Genomic DNA, 27908 nt, shown 5'->3' with positions numbered 1-27908 from the left:
TCCATTCTGTTGAGATTCTTTTCAGGTGTTTTTTACCAACAACTCTGATGATTGACTTTAGCTCATCCCTAACTAACTTAAAGGATAGAGAATTTATTTAAATCAATTCTTTGATATGACGGAGCTCATATATGCATCTTTAGAACAAGTTCGTTTGAGCGTAATTCTCCAAATCTATGGACGCTCAAATAATTTTACATTGTTTTTTACTTTTTATCGTTCCTGTATAGCCCTAATATTTTTAAGACATTAATTACGAGGAGAACTTAAAGTTCTGTATTCTAGAAAGTGAAAGATTTCAGTTTCGTTTGTAATATAATAAGCCAAAGGAATTTTCACTTCAGTAATCCATTTATTGACTGTTGCAAGAGTAAGCGTAAACTGCAAATGTTTAGTATTGTTAACTTGCTGATGAAAAATTGAGTGAAAAAATTCTTAATTTTAAAGGAAAACGATTCGTAGCTAGGGTCAGGTGGGAAAAATAGTGAAATAAAAAGAATATCAAAGATCAACGGCAGAAAGAAACTGTCGGGTTCGTGATAACTCACAAACAGGTAGATGAGACGTTCTTTGTATTCGTAGTAATTGTGTTCTTAACGTGTACTGTTTTTAATCCATTTTTCCTATTTAAAAATGGATAAGTTGTGTATTAGCTTTGCATATTGATTAGCTGTCATCTACACTCAAACGCATGACATACACTTTGTTCAGGAAAGTTGCAGACAAGATTTATTGATTTGTTTGAAGATTACTGTGAACTTCGAAATTACCGGTGAGATTCTGTTATGTGTCATCTTTCTGCTGATGAAAGTGTTGCTAATGCGTTGTTTTGCAGATATATCAAATAAAGATTTCATTTAACTTGTCGTTTCATTTGTTATTCCAACAAATCTACGAAACATTTCACGAGATTCAGTTCTCCTAGTTCAAATTTTAACTTGTCATTCAATATCCCTCATTTGTTGGGAATTACAAGAATGTTACACATTTGAACACTAGCTCACTCTGAGTGAAAGGAGGATCGCTACAATTTAAGTTGACTTTTCACAGAGCAGTAGCGATGATTATTTATTAGTTAAAGTGTCACTACATGAGATATCAATTGGTAAAGATTGAAATAAAGAGACGAAATAATATATAGGATTCTTAGTTTACAAATGGAGGAAAGTTTTGAGGAAGACATTACAAAGAGATGAGGGTAAAATTTAAATGAAACATGGAGTCTGCTTCACTGGAATCTATCAGTAATAACTTTCAAATAATCTATGACGGTTACAAAGTATATCCTGAGAATTCAATGAATTAGGGGAAACTATCCACATCTTAATTTAGTTACTAAATTGTATAAGGATTGCTTGAATTTAACTGCTGACAAAAGGTATTAACAAATTTTTGGGATATTTCTTTTTAAGATATTTCTTCTTTATGGATTGAGCCAATTAATTGCCGAAGAAGAAGCAATCTATAATGCTGGGATTGTGTCTCAGTTATCTCTGAAAACTCGCATTCTTAAGTGTATAAGCAGAATCTCGCTCATTTATTGATCTAAGAAAAGAATTTGCATATTTTTCAAGGTTCGAGTAAGTAATACTGTTCAGAGCAGTTTTCGTAGGAACTTTTGTACTGAGCGGCCAGTGTTTCACACCTTTGCTGCAATAAATGTAATAAATAGGTTCGTGAACCAGTAAGTATGTATTTCTTCTTCTTGATTCGATTTATCTGCTTCATTTAATTACTTACTTGCACGTTCATTTCCGAACAGCTTATCGATTTGTTCCGTTATGCTTCTTTTATTAGGATGATGATCACTGTTCCAGAGATGCTGGTCGAAATTGAACAGACTGTGGGTTTCTTAGCTTCATTCTTGTATGGAACGATTCCTCGTCGGTATATCGCTTCGGAAAATTTCATATTAAATTTCAACTACTTCACGGAAAACAAAAACATTTCTCACCTTATAGGGAAACTTTTATAGCAAAACGAATCAAAATGAAAAAAATAGAGAGGATTAGATTTGTAAGGAAAAACTTTTCTTCAAGTAAAATGGTATGATTTACTAAATAAATCCTTAGCCGCATTGATACATTTGCTGAGATCTTGGCTAATCGGTTGCTGGAACGCTTGATGGATCAGTCTCGTCCACCAAAAATTTGCCATTTAGTCGTCAATGTTGCCGGGAAAAGTGACCCTCTCATTCAAGATGTAAGTCCATTAAGAAAAACTGGCTTCCGTTCATCTAGTTCAATTTCAGCTTTTCATTCATAAATTCACAAATGTTAAATGGATATAAAAAACGGAAAGGACCTGATTGGAAAGATTCGTCCTTTCTTTTTCGAGAGAAAAGCCGAAAGCTTTCAGGCAGCCGAAGAAGCATATATGGATTTGACAGAAATGCAGTCTCTTCTTCCCAACAATTTGATTGTTGAGATGCGGCAGGGCTCTGTTAATGCAGTCAATGCAGATACCGGTCAGACCAAAACAATCTACCCAGAACCAAGAACTCTGTTTCTTAAAAGCCAAGATAAGTGATACAAAAACAATTTAGGCTTGCATGAAATTTGTATTACTTAAAGTTAAATTTGGAAATCCAAATTTATTTCCCTTCAGAACGTTGAAAACATAATGTTTCAGAAGGTGTACGCCGTCCCCGCAATCGCTCCGCTTTCTCGCCCAATTCGAAAAGTCGTTATGGACAAGAAACAAAAAGACGTCCTTTGCTACGCATCGAATATGAATATCGATGTCTGGGTGCGGAAAATAAACCAGTGAGCTCCGAGATTTTAAACAGTGTATTTCTCCCTAACAAGAACTTTTCTTTCTGCTTCTCACTTTATTGATAATTATTCAGTGTGGACGGCCATATTTTGAACTACAGCGGGAAGATGCAGTCTACACAGCTCAGGCCTTTGCTGCAACGCGTTTTGGGTCTACCAAGCTTAAAAGTCATCAGGTTCCGTCTTTACAGATTGTTTTACTCTATATAGAAAAAATAAACATATGTGGAAACTCGCATGTAACTAAGAAAAAAATGGCATTCAAACAGCGGAATTATGATCGCAGGTATGTTTCGTGCAATCCTTATTTTGACATAGAATTGATCTCAAGCAGTTACGATTCTTGAGTTAAACAGTACCTAATACTTGTACCCATAATATTATTTTAATTGGCATTGCGTTAAAATTTTCAGGGTGTGGATGCCGGCAATGGCTATCATCCATATACGACACCATCACTGTATGCGTATCTTCAGTTGCTGATTTTCTTGAATGCATTAGCATGCCTAACGGTTTGGTCTGAAAAACTAGAGCAGGAACTCGATAATATGAAAGATGTCAGTTCGCTAATGTTACTTATTTCGGATTTTAGAGCTTAAAGAGCGGAAAATTAAAAAAAAAAAATCGGAAATATCTGTAAATGATATTAAAAAGCATTTAAATTTTAGGAAGCCTGCATGCGACAACGCGAAAACAACTTTAATGTATCTTTTGGGAAAGATTAATAAAAAAGATTGTAACAATGGTAAGCTGAAAGTGATTCAGATATTTGTGCATTTACATGAACTATTCGATCAACAACAACAACAAATGGCATTAGCCTAATCCTGTATTCGAGTATTACCTTGATCCTTATTATAGAAATCATAACTGTCCCTAGGTCAAAATCAAATCAGAAACTGGAATATATTCAAATGTTTGATTCAAACCACAATAAAATAGATTCTGCTATGCAAGCAACAAAAAAGTAAAAAATGACATGAAAAATAATGAGATTTCATTAACGGCCATCAAAAGCAATCAGATCACTCAATTTTTCCTAAAATTTTCCACTTTATTACTTCGAGATTTCAGACTTAGGTAATAATATAAATAATGAAGAGAAATACAACGAAATCAATTTATTCGAGTAAATTTTCTAAACTACTTGTTAAGGAAGACCTTCACTTTAATTCGGAAATTTTTTTTTAAAACTTATTCGTTTTCAGTCAAGCTCAGTTACTATCATGTTCCAGACTCACTTTTTATTTTTTGAATAAAGTAAATTTTAATTTATCTCTTTTTTTTGAGTGTATTATATCATCAGTTCTATTTTTTCTTATCGGCATATTTATTTTAAAAATATTTTGCTTTGACTTGATACCGAACCGAGTCAATAAGAGATACTTTCTGATCAAACAATCAATAATTTGCACGTGATTTTTCTTAATCACATAATCAATTGAAGTAATGCTAATATATATAATCACATTTAACGTTAACATCGATGCTAAATTCTTCTACTACCATACATACAGATCCTAGATTATTCTCAAGAATTGGTTGATACAAGAAATCGTATGGCTGTTTCCTTATATAATCTGAAAATAAATCGCCAGATATTACTACATTTTTCTCTTATAATCATTTTATCATATCTTTTTTTTCTTTAGATTAGATAACACCTTATATGCCCCTTGAACTTCTAGGAACAACATTACAGACTTTGCATCTCTTCCAACTCAAGCTTAGATAAAGCAGCACCATTAAATCGCTTTTTTAACAATTCTTGATATTTTTCTTTTTTTAGGTAGAAGTTTATCAGGATGATATTTCAATCCTAATTTTTTATAAGCTTTGTTTATTTCTTCTGGAGCAACATATTTATCTACTTCTAGTATTTAATAGTAGTTTCTAGCCATATGTACCCCAACTCAAAAATAACAATAATATATTAATATTATATGATAACATAGGTAAAATTTTTAAAATTGATTAATAGGTGTGGTGAATGATGGCGCACATAAAAGAGGCAAGTGATACAAACTTTAGTGAGAACTTTAGTGAGCAAGTGAAAACTTATGGATCTTTATTTCCCTCTAAAGAAAATGGAAAAGGAACATGGATAGATTGGAAAGCAGCATTCAAGCAACAAAAATTATTAGAGGCAGAAAGTAATGGAATGTTATTAGAAATCAGTTATTCTCTTTTAAAAGAAAATCAATTATATAGAGAAGAAGTAGGAACAAAGCTAGACAATATAATAAAAAACAATCAAGGAAATATAAGAAAAGGCAGGCAAATTTGCTAAAAAGCAGAAATTAAAAAAACAAGGGAATTAAAATAAAATTATGTTTATCACTTAATTAATAAAGAAATTTTTATAAACTTGGCAGCGACCTACTCTCCCTTTTCAAGTACCATCAGCGCTAAAAAGTTTCACTTCCGAATTCGAGATGGGATCTGCTAAAACCACCAAGTTAATAAAAACCTCTAATTCAATAATTCACACAGATTTTTGTTGACAAAGAAAAGTAGCCTATTTCACATGGACCCTATCAAATCCTGTTGTAACTTCTGTGACTTCTAAAAGGATATTTCGTCTTAAACTATGAAAAACTTCATTACCAATCGTCACTATCATCATCACTATCACCGTTAGCCTCATTTCCACGAACCTTTTTCCTGACTCCTTTCACCAAGTTTGCAACAGTAGTACCAGAACCTCGTAAGTAGGAAGGCCCGTTGTATTCAAGTACTTTGCTCCTATAAACGTACATTTCCCATTATTTAAGAAGCAAAAGGAAAATAAAGACAGAAAAAACCTGCAAAATCTTGATACAGAAATACAAGAATCGAAATAAAGCAAAAAGTTGTTTAAAATACCATGAAAGTCTCCATTCAAGCGTTTCGGTTCTGAATTCATCTTTCCCACCTAAATCATCAAATCCCCGTATATAATCAACCGTATTCGAATTAATGACTACAACAATTGTTGGAATAACACGTATTCTGAGTCGTGTAGTGACAAATGGAAACTGAAATCTTCGTAAACCTAAGATGTTTATAATTTTGATTTTAATTATACCGCATTTTAAAACATGTGTCAATGATTTTGTGTTAATAATATCTGAAACTGCTACAGAATCTTTTAAAACTATAACATGCGCACCAATATAACTGAATTTCATTACGTACCTCCTATAAAATAAGGACAAATAAACCTTAAATTCAACAACTCCAGAAAAATATCAAAGAGAGTTTAGATCTGTGAATCACAGTACAACACATTAATAAAGCCACTGAAATCTCTACCTTTTCAGCATTAGCATAAATAAATCGAGTTTCCAGATGTTTCGCAGCAATTTTCTCCAGATGTTTATTAAAAATTTTACACCGTTCGGTGGTAGGTAAATAAAAGTGACACACAACTTTGGCAGACTTCTTCACAACGTCAAAAAAGTTTCGTTCATCCGGAATTTCTTCATATGCACCGTGGCCATTTTTAAGCCATTCCTGAAGTAATGATTATAGAGAAAATGGGCTAAAATGTAAAAAGCCGAAAGATAACAAAGAAATCTCCCAAATAGCAAATCAAATATATTTTTTATGAGGAGTGGGGAATGTAAATTGGCAGATCAGCGCTCATAAGTGTTAAATAGTGTTTTATTTTTAAGTGAAGATAGTGGGTGATTGAAAGGAATGTCGAAAAAAGAAAAATATTATACTAATTATTATTATTCAAAAACTTACCTGCTTTTGCAGCTGCTTCTTTTTCAGTTCTTGAAGACGTCTCTTTCGTACTGCTTCCAAATCGTTCTCATCCAAATTATTGTATTTTTCTATCTGACAATCAACTTCTTCCTCAGCTATTTTTACTACTTTAAGTAATTGTTCACTGAGCATTTTTTCCGCGCAATGATTCATCTGTCTTGAAACGAATGAATGGTACTGGTACCCCTGCAACAGTAACTTTATAATGCCACAACATAAGGGAAACTGCAAGCACAATTAGAAAGCATCTTTCCAAATAGAGATATATTGGAGAAATTGGAAATGAACGACAATTGGTTAGTGTCCGAGTCGCCGCCACACCTTTCCTTTTAACCTGAGGACAACTGGCTGTCGTATAGAGCTGAAAATTGTAACGATTGTTTCATCCTTTGGACTAATCTTCATTCCCTTCAGCACATCCTTTTCCCTAGACTAGAAATCCCAGTAAAAGTTTCCTATGTTTTAGCATTCATTACAGATTTCAATCTTGTTGTTGCAAACTATTACGGAATGTCACAGATTCAAATGCTTTCTTTCCTCTGATGTTCATATTTTAAGTTGACCTTAAGATAGCCCTTCCATCACCATCGCCATTTTACCTATCTCAAAAAGAATTGGGAATTATCCATTCTGTCCTTCCAATTCTTCTTTATATTTTGGAAAAATATTTTATCGAAGACTTTCTATTTCCGAACGAAATAGATTGTTATTGCTTCTGTCTGCACTTTATCACCTGACTACTGCACCTTACAACTTTGCTAACTACAATATTTGTTCTGCTGACCTATGTTCCTTCTGTCTAATTAGGCAGATCTAAGTTAATTCTGAGATGTCTGTACTCAGTTTCCGTACACATGTGAAAATATCAGCTATAGCATTATTCGTCCTGATTGCAATCTATTCTTTATTTGTCCCAGGTTGATAAATGAAAAAAAAAGACATCTTAAACTCTGTGTTGTCTTTCTGTGAAGTGAACGAGCTTTATTATTTTATTTTTTCGTTGAACTCTCATCGACAGTGTCTCCTGAATTTCATCGATGTTTATGATTACATGTGAGAATACTAGGTATAGCATTAACTCTTACTAAGATGTAATGACTAAACCGGTTGACAACAGTGGCACTCAATCATTTCATTCTCATTGCAATTTTTCTATTCGTCTTCTTTGCTACTAAAATCAGATTAATTGTCATTATATAAATCATGCCACCATGAGTTGGAGAATAAGTGCCTTAAGGTGTATATATTAGTACGAGTAGTCTTTTTCTGTAAGATAATTTTTTACTTGCAAGGGAAATGAGATTAGGCAAAGATGCTGTGGAATTTAATTCAAAATGTATGTTGCTTAAAGCAGAATTTTAAATTAACTTGTCTGCTTTCAAGATGAAAGTATGTAAGCTCTCGTTTCGTCCTTTAGTGGATTGCATACTCATTATTAGTTATAATCAAGCACTAAGAACTTCAGATTAGTGCTAGGTGGGAGGGTTGTCTTTGGGGATTTTTCAGCTTCACATTGTCAACTGAATAGTTAATTGGTCACTGTCGGGTGGAACTGAGCATTCCAAAAGGAATGTTGCATTATACTGAAAAGGTGATATAAGGATAAAATGGAGCAATTGTTTTCAACTTATTGACGCTTTCTACTTTTAGTCTGATAAGTTTTTTTTTTTTTTGGGTGGGGGAGGAAATGATGGAATATATCGAAGCAATGTTTGTTGACTTCTTCGTTTCTTTTTATATTACATTCATATCGCTGATTCATTTTTGTTCCGGGCTGATCCTCTTCCCCATTTAGAATTACTTTATTTTTTTTACATAAGCTCTGTCATTAACCTTCTCTGTCTGTGACCATCTCTTTTATTCTTCCGCTTTTACTCGACACCTCTATAGCTCTATAATCCCTTTGTAAGTTACTGAATGAATAAACAAACAGATTATTATATTCCCAAATCTCTGAAAATTTCTTATTCGTCATGATTGAAATCTATTCTTTGTTTGTTCCACGTCGCTAAGTGCTAATTCTTAATTTCAGGTGGCAAAAAGAGCAAGCATGATGGTTAGTAATAGAGTAGTAGTAGTAGTAACGACAATAATTTTACCATAGAACGAAATTGTTTATTAATGAATGAAAATGGCGAAAGTGTTACTACTGTAATGATCGAAAAGCGGTTAAGCCAAAGGGTGGATGGTGGTATGAAAAGCCAGCAATTTACATCACTCCAGAGAGAACAAACAGGATTTCTTCGAAGAACATTCAGCCTTCAGGTTTTCCATATTTTCAATGTTTCATTCTTGAATTTGATTCGAAGTTAGATATCTGACCAACTTTTTTCTGTTTCATTTGTTGGAAGAAATGTTTAGTATATATTATATATTCTAAATCACTGAAAAATGTTGTTTCTCGCAAAATTCTCACTAGTCGTTGTAATTTTTGAAGCAGGCAGATCATGTGCTTTTTTATTTAATGCTACTAAATTTGTTTTTTTGAACTTTGCTAGAATTCTCAACAATTTCGGTTTTCAAAAGTATTATTTCTGATAATTTCATAATTAAATTTTATGTTGTTCGAAAATAGTACTGATTAATTAGTTTTTTGCATATTTGTTCATTTTAAAAAGTTATGTTTCTGATATTTTGAAAGCAGCTCAGCTTTATCGACTGGAAGTTAACCGTGAGGTAACATCTTCATCGACAGCTTGTTCATTCTTAATAATTTTTTAAATTTTCTGTTCTTGCTGTAGAAGTATATAGTGGTTCTGTTTTTAACGAGTGCATTAAATGGAATGATTTAATGGTCAATATCATTAACATTGGAAAGAGGGAGGATTAATGCTATGTATGTGCGACGGTTTGGAATTTGTCCGAGAAAGAGGTGGGCAATTCTGATCAAAGATGTAGTTGGTCTGCAATAGAATTTTAAAGGAATGTGTGAACGAAAAGTTTAGTAATGGCATTTTTTTTAAACTTAAAAGGTTGTAATTTGTCAGCTGCTAATTCTATGTAGATGAGAATTGTTGAAAGTCTGCATCTTCTCATTTTTCCTTCGGTTAGTTACTTAACTATATGTTGTGATAATGTTTATTTGATTGAATTGTGTATTAGCCACCAACGATTTATCATCAACGTTTGTGAAAATTGTATTTTCTATTCTTCTCATTTATTACTATTATTATTATTTATTTTTTTGTTTTTGAAATGCTGCTACAGTGAGAATTGAAAAAGTATTTTAGCAGTAATTTTACCTAATTGAGCTGCGAAATGTTTTGTTTTCTTTTTCTGCTTTTCCAAATAGAAATGTCTTTCAATAGTTTTTAACTAAAACTAGATTTCTATTTTTTTCAGGTTGGGAAAACAAAAGAGTTGTTTAAGCTGGATTCTGAAACTAGTGCAATGATTAAACTTCGATATAAAGACGTCTCAAAGCATGTCATTTGGCGAGATTGCGCATTACCTGAGGAATACAATTGGAGTTGTTTGGTTAGTGATATGTTTCGTATTTTCAGAAACAGTTTATTGCTAATTGATAATGTATTCATATTTCATAGATTACTGTTTTCGAAAACTTTTCTAATATAACATAGTATGCTACTTTCTCCTATTTCTTGATTACATTTGTCTTTTCTATTCATATGCTTAATTCTATTCCTGCGTCATGAGAAATGAAATACTGTTTACAGTCTTCTTTTTCACTTTTTTAATGTGAATGTTCTTTGTTTTCTTGAAGTAACGAGCATATCTATGAATGTTCCAGACTTTAAATTCGGATCATTCCAAACGTGCGGCTATTCGTTATAATCATGCTGGTAATCATCAAGCTACAATTTTAAGGCATAAAGATGGTGCTACTGAAAAAGATTTGTGCATTGTGCCTTTTGGTTCACCAAAAACATTTCCAAGGACTAAGGTCTCTATTACATGTAGCAGTAATAATGAGGCGGTTCTTTTATTTATTTATTTTTTTCTTGGCAATTGAAAAAGATTTTTTTTTTCACTAATGTTTTTGAGCTGAGGTTTCCTGTTTTTTTTTTCTTTTTTTTTTTTGCCTGAAAAAACTCTTGTTCAGTTGTCAGTAAATAGTAAGCTGTGGGTTGTAAATTGTTGGACATCGCGAAACAGCCCATTCTTCCACTTCTTTTCAACCCATCCTTGCAAAATTATGGTTTCAAGAAATTGCTTACTGAATTTTTAATCCGAGCTAAATTTTTTTCAGCATCAAAGGCAGCAGCTGTTTTGTACTATTTATCCTACTCAAACTTTGCCATCGACAAATTTGGTAAAGAATGAAAAGGGAAAACGAGCCAACCGAACCACATTGATGGATCCAAGAGCTAAAACCAATGAAGCGATAGTGGATATTGAAGATGATCAGACACCGATTCTGAAGCGAATTATCAATTCGGTGAGACGTTCCGAATCTAGCGATGAAAATGAATCAATTGTTAACCTGACAACGCCACGTATAGAAGATGAATCTGGTTTTTGTGAAAGTGATGTTACCGATCGTGATGATATAGAACCTGATTTGCAGATTTGGAGATTTTGAATTTTCATATGTAATGAACAGTTGAATTTCATAACTTACCCTGTTTTATATCAGATTTATCATTTCGAATTTCAGATTTAATAACTTGAAAGTCATGGTATAGTTAACCACATGGAATGAATTTATTATTGGTTCATAAAATGTCCAAATAATTGGGAGAAAGAAGGAAAGGAAGGAACGTAGTATTGCGTTATTTCCATATTTTTGTTGTGTTAAAGTCATTACATTTTTATTACTTATTAACAGCAGAAATGTAAAATGATGGGAGAAGGTGTCTTAAGGAATACTTGAAAGTAGAATTAGGACACGTTGACTTAACACAAACTGAATGCTTTAATTTCGTACATCTTGTAAGTTTCTTTAATTTTTATTCATCTGGTATTTCTTATATTTTTTAAAATATGTTTTATCTGCTTCAGAGCTTTTAAAAATAAAACCTCGTTGTGTATTAAAAAGTCAGCAAAATGCTAAAATAATTACTGTTTTGCATGTGAGCACCAATGAAATTTTATTAATTGGATAAGAGTTTTGTTTTTTCACTTAATTTATTTATGAATTTGATTCTCACTGCATTCGTAGTTGGAATTTGTCGAATATTACTTATTGTTTTGAATTATATTCTGTCACAGTGTTAGATTGAAATATGTTGTAGCTAAAGGATAGAAAAGGCTTCATATGCTTTACACAGACTGTTTTTCAGCTGCATTCCTGGGCTTGTTGTTATCTATGGTTGTGAATTTTTTCCAGTTCATATGTAATTCATATGTAAATACTGTGTTGTTCCAATTTTGTTAGCTTCTATTTTCCATTGGTTTCAATTAAATTTAAGAACTTCGTCTTTTCTACGAGATGCAACCTCTCTTATCTCGAGAAAAATTGAATATTAGAAGGATGAAATGAATGAATTTTACACAAAATATTTAAATAGAGCCCAGAAATTCTTTGAGGTTGAGAATTAGTGGAAAACGATGCAAAAGACTTCCTTATCTGAGGTGACGAAACCTCCTCGAATGCAGTCATCATTACTCACTTTAATAAAAAATTGTTTTAAAGTTTTTGAATTTAAAATTCTTTCAGACCAATGTCATTGTTTCAAATTCTACAGATGCATTTTGTTTTATGTTAGAATTGCCTGGCGGTTGTTAGTTTCTTAAAACTGCTTTCACTTAGCAAATTTCCTCATTTTATCTTTTTTTTTTCATCCCATTTTATCTATCCCCTTAATTCTTTCACTTCTGCTAGAGAATTTGAAAGATCTAATTAAAAGCTGTTAAAAAAATATATCCTAAAGAAGATTCTGCCAGTTCAAATTAGGTGGTTATTGTTCACTCCAGGTATTTCCTGAGTTGAGGTTAGCAATCTAATGATGTCTTTGATTAGACACGCAGCAATGACATTTTTTTTTGATTTGCATCCTAGACTGGGTCAGACTTAAGTGCAGAAAAAAGAAAGCTTTGAATAAAAAACAAAGATAGTACTCGACAAAAAATTCGTAGATCTTTCCAGTTTTACAAAAAATATTTTTTTCGGAGTAATTTAACAAACTTTTAGCAATCGTGCAAAGCACCTGCGAAATGAAATCTGATTTTGCTCTTTGCGTTAAAAATTGTTAGTTTCATTTATCTTCAAAATTGTTCCTCAAATTTTTTTCATACAGCGTTCACATAGATCCTTATTAAAAAGGATTTGCTAAAACATGAAGGTAATTAATTAATTTGAAAAAAATTGAACACTTTTCTCGATAAGCTGATTATGAATAATACATAATAAATATAATACATAATAAATAAATAAATATATACATAATAAATAAATGTGTGTTAGCATCATATTGCATACTGCAGCACAACCTGTAAAGACGGAAAAGATTCTTGATATTTTGGGAACGGACAACGTCATTATCACTGATCTGAAGCCAGAGACAACTCTGAAGGAAGTTGATGATTTGTCATATCTTGGTGTAGCACCCGAAGCAAAGCGAACCGTCAGAATGTTTGTCACATCATCTGTCCTTTACTATATCGTTATCTCTGTTGCCTTATTCATTATTTTATAAACACATACATTATGATTTAGCTGTTTAAAATTAAATTAACGCATTTTAAACTGCTATTCTGCACACACATCGTGTCATCATACTTCCAAGTATATTATTAGTGAGCAAAATAATTCAGTAATATAATTATCAATTCATGCAACTGGAGATTTTTTTGGTTCTTGACATTATGTGTCAGGCGGTTGAAAAAGCTAATTTGTTTCTCCAGTATCAGTTATCGTATTTTCAGATCTTGAAAAATTCACTTTTTTATGATGTAGAGGAAAGAATGTATCAGTAATGTTGCCGAAAATATTTTGTTATTCCCAAAAGATAAATGGTAATATTTGAATGATGTATCAAAAGATTTATCGGGCATTCTCGGAAGGAAGTAGATCCAAACGGATACCTTACATTAAATAATTATTAGACTTTTGCTTTGGTCGTCTGAATATGAAATACGCGGGTATTTAAATACTATTCAAAATAACTACAGAAAGTTGTAGGCCCAGAGACGTTTACGTAGGAGAATTTGACATGAGTTGACAATCATCCCAAATGTCATTGCACATTGCGACAGTCAGAAGACAAATGCATGAATCTGTCGCGTATAGTGATGTAATGTCATTGATGAGAGATTAGAATAAACATTCTCCGTTACTTCATCATTTTGATCGGTGATCTTGCGGTGCACAGTGGTAAATGATGGAATGTGTTGTTTGCAGTAAGACTGTTTCACCAGGGAAGATTCTTCAGTTCACTCCTTGCTTGCATGTCTTTTGCAAACATTGCGTAGAACGGTGGAGAAACGCACGTAAGGTTAATTCCTTTCAATTATTCTATGTTTTACTGTTAAAATGTATTAAGTTTGTAAAATTCCGCAAAGTAAATATTTTAGATAAAACCAAATTCAAAAAACTCATGTGCCTCTCAGGAAATTGTTTCACCTATGGTCTGTTTCCAAATTTGTTATTAAAGCTAGCAAAAAACAAACATTTTAATATGTTATTGTATTTTTAATTTGCAAAAAAAAAAATTCCAATTTAAAGTTTTTTATTTGTTTTTTTCTTTCCTAACAAAATTTGGTCAAATTATATACAGTGATAAGAACATAACTTTTCATCCTGCTTTTTCATCTTTGATGCTTCTCTGCGGTATGTAAAGTGTTAGGCCAGGTTGTATTATTTACATATGCTTGTAAATTTATCGTAAATGAATCAGATTTGCCTTGCATCGAATTGTTTCTCAATATTCGATGAAAGCTGCTGTAGACGTTTGAATTGGAAATGTTGTGAGAGTCAATTCTGCTGCCGGTTAGCAATCCTGATGTGAATTTGCTTTTTGCCAATAGTCAGTCTGTCAGGAAATTTGCCTCGAATTTATGTTGATTCAATTAATTTGAATTGCTGTTATAAAAGGTGAAACAAAACTCCAGTGGATAACATTTGATGTTTCGTTTCAACATCTTTGAAATATCATATTTGAAAGAATTGCTGCATCTTCATTTCTCTTGAACTAAAATCAAAGTCTTCATATAGTGATGGCTTGAATTTCGTTTTAATTCATCGACTAATATTATAAAATAATCTTATTTGTCTCTTTGTATTTCACTCATTTCTACTGATAAATAAATCTTTATGCTAGAGATTCATTACGCATATTATTTTTGAAATTTGCAGACAACTTTCGGCAGTTTCATTGGAATGCTTGCCATGTAAACATAATATTTGTTCAACATGTATGGAAGAATACAAAATATTGCCCATTCCCGGTCTGTCTGTATAAATTCCATAAATAAAAGATATGACATGATCTATCACTAACTTCTAAATTTCACCTGTAATCTATTTTTCTCTGCAGAAAGTGACCGATGTTTTAGTTTGCCCAGCGGAAGATTGTTCAGGAAAAGCATCTGAGGTGGATGAGTCCAATCTGTGCGACGGTATATGTAAAAAATACGTGGAAGAAGGCAAATACATAACGACAAGTTGCTGTCAAGCAAAAATATGCTCCGCTTGTTTCGAGACTATTTCCGGTCGTAAATATTCAACAGGTACTGATTTTGATCATTCCAAGTTGCTTGTTTTGAAGAATCTCTTAACAAGATTTCAATTATTGAGGATATGCAATACTTCACAAATTTATTGATTCATTTTTAGTGTTTTAAGGAGCTTTTATGACGTGCAGTCTTACTGTTATAAAAAGAAGTAGACCTTTTAAATTTAAAATTCACTATGTTTTCCGGAAAATGTTTTTTGAAACGAAATAAAATATCCTTTTCAGGTGTTGAAGAAAGGTGTCCTTCTACTGAATGCCTTAGACATGCTGACGTTAGTGGAACTGAATCGAAATATTTGCTCCTTCTTATTAATTATGATGACTGAAATTGTCGATAAATTAAGAAATTACCTATTCTCGAGAAAGATCAGATTATCAAAAATACTGATAGTTTAAAACAAACTGATTACTGTAAAAACAAAATTCTAAAAACGAAATTTGAGTAACTGCTAGCCTCTCTTTTTAAAAATAAGAGTAGTTAATTCAATGCGATACATACCTATCAGATAGCTCGATGCCAAGCTGAAGTCAAATGTAAAAACTTGCCAATTAGTGGATTCCCGTCAAAAGATGAATGCGAACACGCTATGTGCATTCAATGCCTGGAGAAGATGATCGATAACTGTGAATCTGCTGGTTAATCGTGCCATTTTTTATGCGAACTTTGGACAACTCCATAATTACTACACGCATCACTATAATAGTTTTTTTTTTTTCGAAATGATTTTTTACAAACTTCCTCTTCACAAAGACGAGAATTAAGGTTCTCTACCACGTTGTCCTAACGAATCATGCAATGCGTTGTATAATGTGGAATCCGTAATCGCAATGCGTGCAATGCTACCGGCAAAATCGGCATTCTTCAATAAACTTTCACTGGATAACAACTACTATTACTTGATCAAGGATGAAATAGTTACTGTTAGTAATGATACAGTTCTACTCTCGTCAAATACTAGGCTTGTAATAATTACAGCAATATATGAATGTGCTAGAATTATCATTTATGTTATTGTCAGGAGATTCCTACATTATTTAAAGGAGTATATACTTATTAAAAGTAGTTATTTCCCTTCTTCCAGCCAATAAAATTTTCTACAAATTTCAAATCGATACAGAGATATTGTGAAATAGATCTTAAGCATGGCATTGTGCCAACTTGGCGAAGCGAAGCGCCAATTTAAAATTCTCATTTTTTGTAGCACAAAACCCACCGAAAAGAACCGAATAACTTTTACACTCAAACAAATACAAAACAATGAACTCATCTAAAATTGCTCAAAACATATCAGGAAAAATAAATACACTGCAAAATTACAACCGCTTTAAATCAGTTAAAGATTCCAATTATTGCCGAAGTTTTCACATTTTTAAATGTTTCAAATGTTTTAAATGTCAAATATAAAAAAATAAAACACGTTTATCTCCGATTACGATTAAAATCATCGTGCGGTGGTTCGTAACGCCGAGATCGACGATCATCATCATAATCTCTATAGCGAAGCATGCGATTACGATTATCACTATAATAACGCCTACCACCATTATTATGAAGCTGTTGTTGTTGTAATCCTCGATTACCATTGCGTTCACAATCTCGATCACGTCCACGTGGATCCCGCAAAGCTCCACGACCAATGCCAATGCCTCATCACAAACAACGTGTAAATCCATAGTTTGCTGTTGCTGAGATAAATATTATTCACTGGTTTTATGAAAGCTTGAAAATTTATAAAACGAGTTTAAATGCCAATTCGAAAAAAATTTTTCTTTTTTTTTTTATCAAAAGCCCAGATGTTTTACAAAATTTAACAGGACTATAAAATCTAACTTTAAAATTATCGGCAGTTTTTGATGGAAGGTTATGAATAACACTATCCATTTTAAGATCGAGAAAGGTTTGCATTGCTTCCTGTTTTCATTGATCAAAGATTTTAGCTTCAGAAACAGTCTCTCATCACAAGATACGATATCTTCACCTAAGCAAAATCAAACAAATATTAATTGTGAGATGTTAGCCACAAAATAATTCAAAATATTTTTCATGAATCAACAGAACATTTTATCCAGATCACCTACATTCATCGCATTTTTCACCACCTAATCTTTTCCTTTTTAACGGGAAAAGTTGCTAGTATGGTCAACAAATTTATTCACGGAAATGAAATTGAATTTAAAAAATCAGGAGGAATTGAATCTATCACAAAGGGATTCGTTTAACCCTCTTCAAAAAATGCATGGCAAAGTAAATGAGGTGAGTGAAAACCAAAATTAAAATAAAATTCTTAAGATTTATACTCCTTCTCTTCCTCCAATCAGAAAGCTCATCTCTAGTACTTTGGAAACAGTGCTATCATACTAGTAGTAATGAGAAAAATAGTAAAATCGTAATGGTAATAATAACGGTAATGAAAACGATAATAAAACTAATTATAAGATTAACAATAATATTAATAACAGCAACATTAATAAGTTAAACAATCTTAATTAAAATGATGAAATTACACCTAGTATTACACATTTACAGTCTAACAACTTTTTGACCAGCGAAGGTCTTTTCACTTCCTTATATCGCCAATTTTTGGAAAGTTAACGGAAACAATTTGTTCAAAAATGATCCCATCTAATGCATAATCGTCAACTATATCGCCAAAAGAGCAATAAGTGATTCCACTATTCTGTAGCATACAGTGAGAACCATTTCATCAGTTAATTGGTTCAAAAATTTAATGCTTCGATGTGAAAAAAGCGAGCTCGCAACCCGTTCATCTTCAATTTATTGAAATAATTAATCATAATAATCATTTTCAGTAGCTGATCGCAGCGAAGCATTAATAAATATGCATGAATTATTTAAAAGAGATTTTTGAACTATGGATTACTAGGGGAGAGGGAAAGACAAGGAGAGAGAGAGAGAGAGAGAGAGAAAAAAAAATAGAAATTTCAGTATGAATGATTTGAAATAGTAATACTTACGTAACTGCCGCATTTCGCATTTCGGCATCTGTTCGATCTCTTTCCTCTTTCAACCGTTTTTCGAAATTTTCCGCTTGTTTTTCAAAATTTAAACTTAGACTTTCCCAGTGGCGATATAAAGCATCCAAACGATCCAGATTTCCCGATTTCTGCTGTCTTTTATCACCATTTGCTACACTTCTTTTTTCTGAAATAAATAACCTTGAAGAGTTTTTTCTAGAGATTCTATATGATCACGAATTGCACAAAAACATGAAGATCAGACTGAAAGGAAGCCAACATATTTGATCGAATCATTGTAATATATCTGCTTATGATTCATTGAGAAGAAAACTATTAGCTCAAGAATAAAGTTGCAAAAATTCATTACAACTCAAAATTACAAAAAAAAAAAAGTAATACTAAGCTTCAAGGTATAAAAGACACCCATCATCTTCAGCATCTATATTTAAAGTTGAAATTATTTGCTCGTCGTTGTTTTCATCACCACCTCCAGGAGAGAGAGTGGAGAGGAGGGGAGGGAGAGAAGAGAAAGAGGGAGAAAGAAGAAGAAGGCGGAGAGATAGAAGGGACAGGAGGGAGGGAAGAGAGGAAGATGACGTAGGACGGAGGGAGGACAGGAGGCAAGAAGGGGAGAAGAGGGAGAGGCGGGAGGGGAGGGATAGAGAGGAGAAGAGGGGAGAGAAAGGGGAAGAGGAAGGAGGGAGTTAGAGAAGAGGAGAGAGAAAGAGGGAGAGAGGAGAGATGGAGAGGACAGAAGAGGAGAAGAGGGAGGGGAGAAGAGGAAGGAGGAGGGATGGAGAGGACAGGAGAAGAGAAGGGGGAGAAGAGAGGTAGAGAGGGCAGGAGAGAGAGGAGGAGGGGGAGGGGAGAGGAGGAGAAGAGGAAGGAGAGGGAGTGAGAAAGAGGGAGAGGGAGAGATAAAGAAAAGAGGAGAGAAGAGGGGAGAAGAGGGAGGGGAGAGGTAGAGAGGGCAGGAGAGAGAGGAGAAGGGGAAGGGAGGAGAGGAGGGGAAGAGGAAGGGGAGGGAGTGAGAAAGAGGGAGAGGGAGAGATGGAGAGGACAGCAGAGGAGAAGAGGGAGGGGGATAGGTAGAGAGGGCAGGAGAAGAGGAGAGAGGAGGGAGGGGAGAAAGAGGAGGGAGAGAGAAAGGATGGAGAAGTGGGAGGGAAGGGGAGGAGGAGAGGGGTGCAGAATTGAAGAGGAGTGATTTGACATGAAACGCTAATTGTATCGTAAATCTGTTTTTTCATTCATCTCTTTCACATGTTCATTTTCGATTCTCATTAAATGCTGAGCAACTCAGCTTTTAATGAATTTAATGGTATTGAGGTCTTAATTCCAGTGAACCATGAAGAGGCAAATTTCGTGACAGCTAAAACTATTTTAGTGTACCTTTATTAACACAACTTTCAATTGTTTTTTCTAATCTAAAAAATAATTTAATGCTATTCTCTGCTTAAATAATGTCTTGGCACTCATCGTTGTCACAATTAAATCAATATTACCAACTTTCATCAATTTAATTATTGCTAAACTAAATACTTTTACATAAGGAACTTAAAAGTTGCCAAGTGAATTGCTATCGTTGGTGCTGTTGCAATGTCATTGCTACCGATTATACTGATTAATGAAAGATGGATAATTAGTAGCTTTATTTTGGTCGAGAACTCAATACTTTTTGAATTTAGTGAGTAAATTACATTGAAAGAGAAATATATATTTCGTTTGTTTAGTAAAAAAAATAACTTAAAATAGCTTGATTAAAGTATTTTAAATTGATGAACTGTGTAAATGGGGCTATCAAGACTAAGACGAATTTAGTGGCATTTTTATTGAAATGATAACTCTGGGTCTGAGTTACATATGTTCTCGATTTTCGAAGCACTCTTAACTCCTATCATCACAATTTTTATCATTTATCTTTTTATTGTCTAACGAAAATTGAAATGGCTTTTTGATTTCGAATTAAGTGAGATGGACCTTATAATTATTTAGCATTGATATTGCAGTTAGAATTGAAATGTGGAATGAAAAGAAAGAAAGAAAGTGAGAAAAAAAAAGTCTAAGAAAGCAAAAACACATTCTGGAATTATTTTAGATTAGAAAGAAATTTATACGCAAAATATTATGGAGTGATTGAAACAATTTATTTCATTCCTTTTCACTAACCAACCACCGAACTTTTATTTAAAAGTGTTTGAAGTTTAAGACACAAAATTCTATAGCAATTGTTCCAGATGACAACATTCAAATGCTCTTAAAGCCTTGATGAATATATTGATAAATCCACAACAAACAATAAAAGAAGCATTCTGTGATCCAGCAGTTTTACAAGAGGAGGAGAATAAAGAGAGAAGAGAAAGAGTTGGGGAATAAAAGAAAGCACTTGTTTTATTAAACATCGTTTCTCAGCTCTTTTTTAAACCACCTTCTCTCTACCATAATATTTCAAAAATTGTTTTATAATTTGTATTGACATTTTTGCCTTGTCAGAGTGATTCCTAGCACTTTGCTAAGATCAGTAAAGCTGATTTCAGTGGGATGAACCATAGCAGTGATAATGTTTCAACATATAGTATTGATCATTTGTTCCGTTTTAATAGTGATAGTTTGAAAATAGTTTGACAACAGAGTGAACATGTAATTTGAAATCAGCATTACTTGACAGTAGTGATATTGCTACGCCTTTATGCTATTTTAATCCTCCTCAGCACAAATAAACGTTGACTTTCCCCGCTGCATGACAGTACTTGGACTAAGTCACTGCAAAAACCACCAAATGTTCGGGTGGGAATTTCAGGATTATCGATAATTTGAAAGCATTCAGGAATCAGTTATTCTTCAGTGAATACTTGAAGATCATCACATACACTGATATGGGCATTTTTATTAACTTTGAATGAAAATCCTCCAGAAATCGAAGAAAAATTCATTTATTCATCGTGTTAGTTTTTACTTGCTTTGCTGCTCAGTAATTCAGTAATTGGTGTGCAGTATATACAATCGATTTTACATTTTAAATAAGACTTCATATCACTTCATTTCTGTTAATTTTGACTAAGTTGGTTTGACCGCCAGGCATTTTCAGTTTTATTCTTCTAGTGACAATTCTGTTGGAACATCGTCGCTTTTCATCGTAGTCGTCGACGGATCCTGCAAAACAAGTGACCGAATTGCTTTCTAAAAATGTCGTAGCCTACCACTCATTTAACGTTTTAAGAATTATTATATTTTTATAACCTCAATAATCAATAAAACTAGAAATATTATTTCTACCGATAATATATCCGTCGATATGTCCGTACACCCGAGCGAGAACGAGAGCGACGACGTCGAGAGAGAGTGCGACGACGAGACCGTGAACGGCGGCGGCGAGATAAAGAACGACGACGGGGGCTGCGAGAGCTTAAACGACGACGGCGACGGGCGTTTGAACGGCGACGACGTCGAATGCTACGGCGTGATCTCGACCTATATGAGCTCCGACGTGATCTAGATCTATACCTTGGTCTGCGCCTTCTGTTCGATAATAGCCTCAGCAAATCAAAACCCAGTACTGATCGTGGTCGTGAACGTGAACGTGAGCCTAGCCGTCGTCGACGCCTTACAGGTAATAATGAAAGGGATGTAGCACTCTGTAAAGTACGTGAACGACTTCTTCGCCCTCGTGAACGTGATCGCGAACGTCGGTACGGCATTTGTTACTCAGAGTTATCCTTTTAATCCTTCAGTAAATTCCAACAATGTTCCCTTTTTCCAGTTAGTATTCCATTTTAGAGTGACCAGCAATGAGAGAAAGTGACTAAGTATGAAATGAAAGCTACTGCCTAAAATGCGCTATTTAAAGACTTCCAAACATCAAATGAATACAAATTAGCATTCTTTCTCTGTACCTATTTAAAATTGCTATTATGCAAATTCGAATTATCTGCACAAACCGAATTATTTTGTTCTAATGAAATAACAGTAATATCTCCAAACATAAATTGCAAGAAATACTGCTTGTATTTAGTCGAAATGGTGATTTTTAAATTCACTTGGAGCAGTTTATTGTCCATAATTTTACTTTTCATTACTTTATAATTTAAATTGAATTTGAAATTAAAAATTTTATTTGTTTGATGTTCCTAATTTCACTGTTTACTATTACATTTTGATAAGATGCCTGAAAATAGAATATTATTCTCTAATTTCTCGAAAATGCTATGCTATTATGAAAATATTTTGGAAAAAGAATGGTTTTCATGGCGTAAAAAGGCGCAAATGATTTTCCTGGGCGTCTTAGTAAGCCTGTAAATTACGAAGCAATGACATGAAGATTATCAATTAAATTAAGCGCTACAGTTTAATCCTGACACGAGCACTTTTTGCTTCCAATTAATGGCAATTAAGTTAATTACTGCAAATAATAGTGGAATATGTTTGCGTTTTCCTCAAGAATATTCTGATGACAACGGGTATCTTATCTACTGGAAGATATTCGGGAGGGATAAGTAAGGTAGGCCATGATCGATCAAGCCATCATCTTTTGAGCAAACATTTGATAAGTTCAAATTGCCGCTTCTCGCAAACTTCAGATGAAGCGAGTCAACGTACTTGTTCTTCTCCGTAGATGAATGCGACTCATTACTATGTGTTTGGGTTGACATATCATACTTGTAATCCCCAATTACTTCACACTCTCCATTTACCCACTAACTGGGTTAGTTCAGCATTGGTATCAATGTTACACTTCCTTAATCAGTATGTTATGCATTATTCATGTTTTCCGCTGCTGTTATTTCCTTTCACCTTGGATGGATTTTATTCTTCGATCTGTTTTGCCTTGTTCTTGTATCTCCGCTTGTCCGCATTTATGACAATATATAATTTTAGCATCTTTTAAAAGGAAATACTCCTATTGCCTTTGTTTTTTCCTCGAGAAACTGTGTCACCTGCGGTTTGTTGCGGTTGATTAATCTTTTCTCGTTACTCTGTCATCTCATCGATTCATCTCTCTTCCATCAGAGTTGTTTTAAGGTCAATAGAAAGGGCAATATTTGTCATATTTATCACAATTTGCGTCAAACACAAGCTTTTTTCGTAAATTAAATGAAACCAACACTTAGGAATATTGTATATACTTCTTTGAATTGTTGCTCTTTTGCATAGAGATCATCGCACATAGAGCTGCTGGTCATCTGTAAGAGGGAATTAGATCGATAAGATGCCCGTTTTGGACTGAAAGCTTGGATCGTAAGGGGTTTTATCTTTTGTCCACTGAAAATTTTACAGTTAAGAGGATAAGCAGAATAAGTATATGTATTTATATTTCGAATTTATTTCGTACAGAAGGAATTGGCATTTGCTGTATCTCTGGATTATAATTACTTCAGTATAAGAGGTACTGAGGCGCTGTGATGTCGAGTTGTGATTCATTACTCAATAACCATTTGCTATTTTATCAAACATTTCAGCGTTGGTTTAGTAGAGAAGGTTGTTGTGGTGGAAGTAGTGACGACATGATTGTGAAAGAATAGTAAGCATAATTTCAGTTGTCCAACTTTTACTTATTTTTTTATAGTATTTCATCAGCAATTTCAGTTATGATCAATATAATGGGATAATAGAATAGAGTAATTTCAAAGTGATTTCTCATATGAAATGAATCTTTTGCACTTGAACAGCTAAATTATCGGAAAAACAAATATTATTTTGAAAGAAAGGTTTAACAAAAGTGCACAGAAAAAGTTTTCCTTACTTCTCTAGTCGATTAGTTCTACCGATGACGGTCGAAGAGTACCAAGTTGGTCAACTTTGGTCCGTTGCCGAAGCATCAAAAGCTGAAACAGGTGGTGGTGAAGGTGTCGAAGTTTTAAAGAATGAGCCATTCAAGAATTATCCTTTGCTTGACGGGCGTTATTCATGTGGTCAATATACGCATAAAATATATCATTTGCAAACGTGAGCTTTTTTTGCCTAAATAAATGGCATTCAGATTTAGACAGCACTTAGCGCATACTTACTGTAATATGATGAAAATTTTCATGTCTTACACTACAGGATACATATACCTACATATAGGTTTTATTGGGTTTAAAATTTTCAGCATTATCATACAGAGTTAAAAAAAATCTTATATCATTTAATTATTCTATTTATTCCATAGAATCCGCATTTTACAATGCATACAACAATTTTTAGAAAGGTGCCGACGATAGTACGAACATGTGCACCTAAAGGTTCTTTAGCGATACACGAAGAAGCATGGAATGCTTATCCTTACTGTAAAACAGTTCTCACGGTTGGTTAACATAGTTTAGTGTTTTTCAGAAAGCATAGTCATGTTTGCTATTCCAAATCATCCTTGCAAGCACAATTTTCTCCTGATAGTAATAGATGGATTTACAATTGCCACGAATAATTTTTTGCTTTACAATGTATTGCTTTGAAAAATAGGAGTTTTTTTATGTAGCAATACAAATACTCGGTTTGGTAGTACGATGTTTGTTGTGTATTAAGTTTTATTTTACAATTCATCTTCTGCTCGTGTCATTTTCGAGAAAGTAAGAGTAGAAGAATTTTGTGCTTCTTATTCAAAGTTATAAGTTTATTTAGGATTCCGATTCTGTTTCGTAGTTCACTTTTGATCGGTTGATTTAATAACCTGCATTTTCAGAAATCATGAAATATGATGTTGCAGAACCCTGATTATATGAGAGATGATTTTTTCATCCATATCGAAACAATCCATTTACCGGATCGGGGAACCACACAGAATGCGCATAACTTAAGTGCAGAAGATCTTGCTAAGCGTGAAGTGATTGATCTCGACATTGCTAGTGACACTTCATATTTGACTACTAATGTAATTTGTACAAATTATTTGTTTTCTAATTTGTGTATAATGTTACTTTAATATACTCGTCATTCATCCTAGAATAAAAAGCTAGAATTAGTGCATTTTTTAGTTCTACTGCACTAATTAATCAGTTTATACTCATTCGATCCATCTATGTTACTTTTGTCCGAAACGCAGTAAAAATCGATTTTGTCTTTCCCTTCCATAGCGTATTCGTAGATCTTTCCTAAGCCTACTATTAGACGCCCTGATTTTGTGCTCCTTGGTTTTTGTATCGTAAAATTTTTGTATTGAAATACATAATAAGCTTGAGTTCAGTGACTTACAGGATATCAAACCGGAAACAACACCATCAAGATTCAAAAGCCTGAAAACCGGGCGTGGTCCTCTAGTAGGAAATTGGAAAGAAACAATGGAACCGGTGATGTGCGCTTATAAATTGGTAAAAGTGCACTTTAAATGGTTCGGTTTAACGAAAATAGTAGAAAATTACGCACATCGTGTAAGTTTTGTGTTCATTTGTAGATCGTTTTGAAATATCTTTAAGTTTTGATACTCAGTTGCAAGCGGGATTCTTGGCATTCTAATAGGTGTGATGGAAGTGTCTTTTCTTGTCAGTGCTCAATTTTTGGTTGAACATTTCATAAATGTTTTAAGCAGTACCCACGTCTATTTACGAAATTCCACCGTGAAGTATTTTGCTGGATGGATAACTGGTACGGTTTAACCATGGCTGATATTCGTGAAATCGAGGATAAAGCCCAAAAAGAATTAGAAGAGGTAAGTTGAAAAACGCATTTTTGAAATCACATTTGCTAAATTATCTTTTTTGTTGCTTTCTGATTAATGAGAACAACCGTTTGATATATTTAGAATTCAATTTTTATATTCATATTAGTCGTAGAAAAATCAAGCTTTTTGTTTTGTTTACAACTTCTAACTATCTTCTTTCATCGCTAGTAGGAACATAAACATCTACAAATAGCGTTTTACTACATGTACGGAATGGTTTGATATGGTATAGAAATAGTCAATTAAGGAGCTGTTGAGATTGAGAAACGAATGGCTCATATAGCCTGATTCTGAATTTTTAAGTTTATTCTGATGACTTCATTATTTTTAGGCCAGAATAAACGGACCTGTACGCGGCATGATGCCGTAGAAATTCAAGATGATGTCATCAAACCCATATTTTCTCAAAGAAATAACTTTTACTTGCATTATTTATTCGCTTTGAAGTCGTTAGTATTTTAGTCCTTAATTTTAGAAATGTACAAAAGGAGTTTTGTGAGCAGTAAACCACTTCTGCTGATGCCAACATGATATAGGAGAATTTTCATAAATCAACTTATAATTTAAACATAAAGAGTTATGTTGTTGAATTTGGGTTTAAAGAGGTTTTCTTTGCCATAGATTTATGTCTCTTAACATCACTTTATGCGTCTCATATTTTAATTTCCGTGCTTCAACATCACTGTATTGTTTTATTCGTTTTAAAATTTAAATGGAGTTTTGTAGAAGACACAGTATGTTATCACAAGGAGAAATTTGTTTTATACGTTGAACTGATTTCTTAAATGGTATCTGTGATCTCATACGCCGTGTTATCAATTTTAGCAGTATTTGACTGCTTATTTGGAAGGAACAAAAATGCGATTAACGGGTACCTGATAATTTCTTCTTTAGAAACTGTCAGATTTACATTAGATATAATGTTTTTGACCTGTATTCTCTGGATATTATATTTCTGTTCCTCTGGATAAAATTTCGAATTTATCAGAAATGTTTGAGAGTTTCGGACATTGTAATTTCAAAAAAGAAGTTATTACAAATAGCAGTGAGCCTAAAAACAATCTCAGTTTAATCTTATCAGAACTGTATTATTATGTAAAGGTGTGAATTAAACGCTTTTCACATTTATGCTTTGTCATTTCTAATTTTGTTGGTGATTTGTTCTGTGGTTGTTTATTTATTATAGATTTAGAAATTTTAATCAGGAATCAGCAAATTTTGAGATTTTTCATCTTACTATAATGGAAAGTGTAGAAAACGCGTGGAAGATATTTTTGATATTTTAAAGTCTCATTATTTTAACGGGATCTAATGACAGAATATCTTCTCATCATTGTGAGCTGAAGAAATGTTTCAGCATCTCTGTGGAAATGCATATTTACTGAGATCATATTTATTAAGGTGAGTGACCAGTTAATTTTGATTAAATCACTGAATCATTTCCTGTACTGGATATCATTATCAAAGTTTTTAAGCAGTTCAGCTTCTTTGCTCTTTTTTATTTCTAAAATGGTTTATATTCTTGTTTTTAAGGTGTTCTTTTCTATCAAGATTTTTTCGTAGTAGGTTATTGCTGTATAACTTACGGTTATACCGGTTTCTTACATTTCATATTTTATGTTGCAGTATAATTTTTGTCACTGGTCATTATTAATAGAAGATTTTCTGTTTATGATAGAATGCATAACATTCTCTTAATCTTAATTGTTACATCTAATTTAAATTTCTTTCCGTGACAAAATTTGAAAAGAAAGAAAAGCTAAAGGAACTATTATAAATCAACATGTAACATCTTACATTTCATGCAGTGATAAGTCTCGTTATTTAAATGACTAATGTTATATCTGGCTCACAAAGAATAATTCAAATGTTGTCCCTTTTCATGACAATAACAAATCAATTGTCACATTAATGCTAATCACTACCAAAACTGTCTGTGCTTACCGCATTTAAACAAAGGAGAATGCGATACAGCAAAATGAACATTTGCGATGTTCTCATTTATCTTTGCTGTGTTAAACTGAATAATTCTTTCTATTAAATTGTTGCTTTCAAATAAAATGAATGGAATGACAGTGGGAAACATTTACTTTCTTTTTTGTTTGCTATACAGCTTCTGTTGCTGTTTTTCTG

The 27908-nt window shown here is 33.1% G+C and overlaps 7 protein-coding genes and 1 non-coding gene across 10 annotated transcripts; 4 read left to right on the top strand and 4 right to left on the bottom strand.

The window, feature by feature from the left end:
* Positions 1–1819: 1819 nt before the first annotated feature.
* Positions 1820–3499, top strand: Bm10806 (Uncharacterized protein; the record flags this gene model as incomplete). Its single annotated transcript, XM_043077215.1, has 7 exons — positions 1820–1887; positions 2073–2202; positions 2359–2467; positions 2632–2765; positions 2849–2950; positions 3188–3331; positions 3443–3499. 7 exons carry the CDS (start codon positions 1820–1822, stop codon positions 3497–3499), a joined length of 744 nt encoding a protein of 247 aa, XP_042933149.1.
* An 846-nt stretch (positions 3500–4345) lies between these two features.
* Positions 4346–6680, bottom strand: Bma-txdc-9 (Uncharacterized protein; the record flags this gene model as incomplete). Of its 2 annotated transcripts, XM_043077214.1 has the most annotated exons (5): positions 4346–4354; positions 5432–5519; positions 5640–5791; positions 6069–6269; positions 6507–6680. In XM_043077214.1, 5 exons carry the CDS (start codon positions 6678–6680, stop codon positions 4346–4348), a joined length of 624 nt encoding a protein of 207 aa, XP_042933148.1. The 2 variants fall into 2 exon arrangements, with proteins under 2 accessions (XP_042933148.1, XP_001900712.2); XM_001900677.2 differs by lacking the exon at positions 4346–4354 and having other exon boundaries at positions 5378–5519.
* Positions 5139–5246, bottom strand: Bm16903 (the record flags this gene model as incomplete). The annotated part of the gene is made up of 1 exon (XR_006228128.1): positions 5139–5246. It is a non-coding gene; the product is annotated as a 5.8S ribosomal RNA (ribosomal RNA).
* A 1968-nt stretch (positions 6681–8648) lies between the features above and the next one.
* Bm7581 (Uncharacterized protein) lies at positions 8649–11070 on the top strand (the record flags this gene model as incomplete). The annotated part of the gene is made up of 4 exons (XM_001900678.2): positions 8649–8792; positions 9870–10004; positions 10279–10431; positions 10738–11070. The coding sequence occupies 4 exons, from the start codon at positions 8649–8651 to the stop codon at positions 11068–11070; spliced, it is 765 nt and encodes a 254-aa protein (XP_001900713.2).
* Positions 11071–12189: 1119 nt separating this feature from the next.
* Positions 12190–16347, top strand: Bm10807 (Uncharacterized protein; the record flags this gene model as incomplete). Its single annotated transcript, XM_043077213.1, has 9 exons — positions 12190–12211; positions 12622–12678; positions 12915–13062; positions 14785–14876; positions 14985–15158; positions 15389–15435; positions 15670–15799; positions 15927–16084; positions 16282–16347. 9 exons carry the CDS (start codon positions 12190–12192, stop codon positions 16345–16347), a joined length of 894 nt encoding a protein of 297 aa, XP_042933147.1.
* Positions 16348–16583: 236 nt separating this feature from the next.
* On the bottom strand, positions 16584–18167 carry Bm10808 (Uncharacterized protein; the record flags this gene model as incomplete). Its single annotated transcript, XM_043077212.1, has 2 exons — positions 16584–16810; positions 18140–18167. 2 exons carry the CDS (start codon positions 18165–18167, stop codon positions 16584–16586), a joined length of 255 nt encoding a protein of 84 aa, XP_042933146.1.
* Positions 18168–21273: 3106 nt separating this feature from the next.
* Positions 21274–21840, bottom strand: Bm653 (Uncharacterized protein; the record flags this gene model as incomplete). Its single annotated transcript, XM_043077211.1, has 2 exons — positions 21274–21295; positions 21419–21840. 2 exons carry the CDS (start codon positions 21838–21840, stop codon positions 21274–21276), a joined length of 444 nt encoding a protein of 147 aa, XP_042933145.1.
* A 1803-nt stretch (positions 21841–23643) lies between these two features.
* Bm6815 (Uncharacterized protein) lies at positions 23644–26145 on the top strand (the record flags this gene model as incomplete). Of its 2 annotated transcripts, XM_001900569.2 has the most annotated exons (7): positions 23644–23660; positions 23891–24085; positions 24326–24425; positions 24825–24989; positions 25312–25485; positions 25641–25763; positions 26107–26145. In XM_001900569.2, 7 exons carry the CDS (start codon positions 23644–23646, stop codon positions 26143–26145), a joined length of 813 nt encoding a protein of 270 aa, XP_001900604.2. The 2 variants fall into 2 exon arrangements, with proteins under 2 accessions (XP_001900604.2, XP_042933144.1); XM_043077210.1 differs by lacking the exons at positions 23644–23660; positions 23891–24085; positions 24326–24425 and having other exon boundaries at positions 24837–24989.
* Positions 26146–27908: the final 1763 nt, after the last annotated feature.

The sequence above is a fragment of the Brugia malayi genome (genome assembly GCF_000002995.4).
Source record: "Brugia malayi strain FR3 genome assembly, contig: Bm_v4_Chr1_scaffold_001, whole genome shotgun sequence".
Lineage (NCBI taxonomy): Eukaryota > Metazoa > Nematoda > Chromadorea > Rhabditida > Onchocercidae > Brugia > Brugia malayi.
This window is presented reverse-complemented; position numbering and strand designations above follow the sequence as displayed.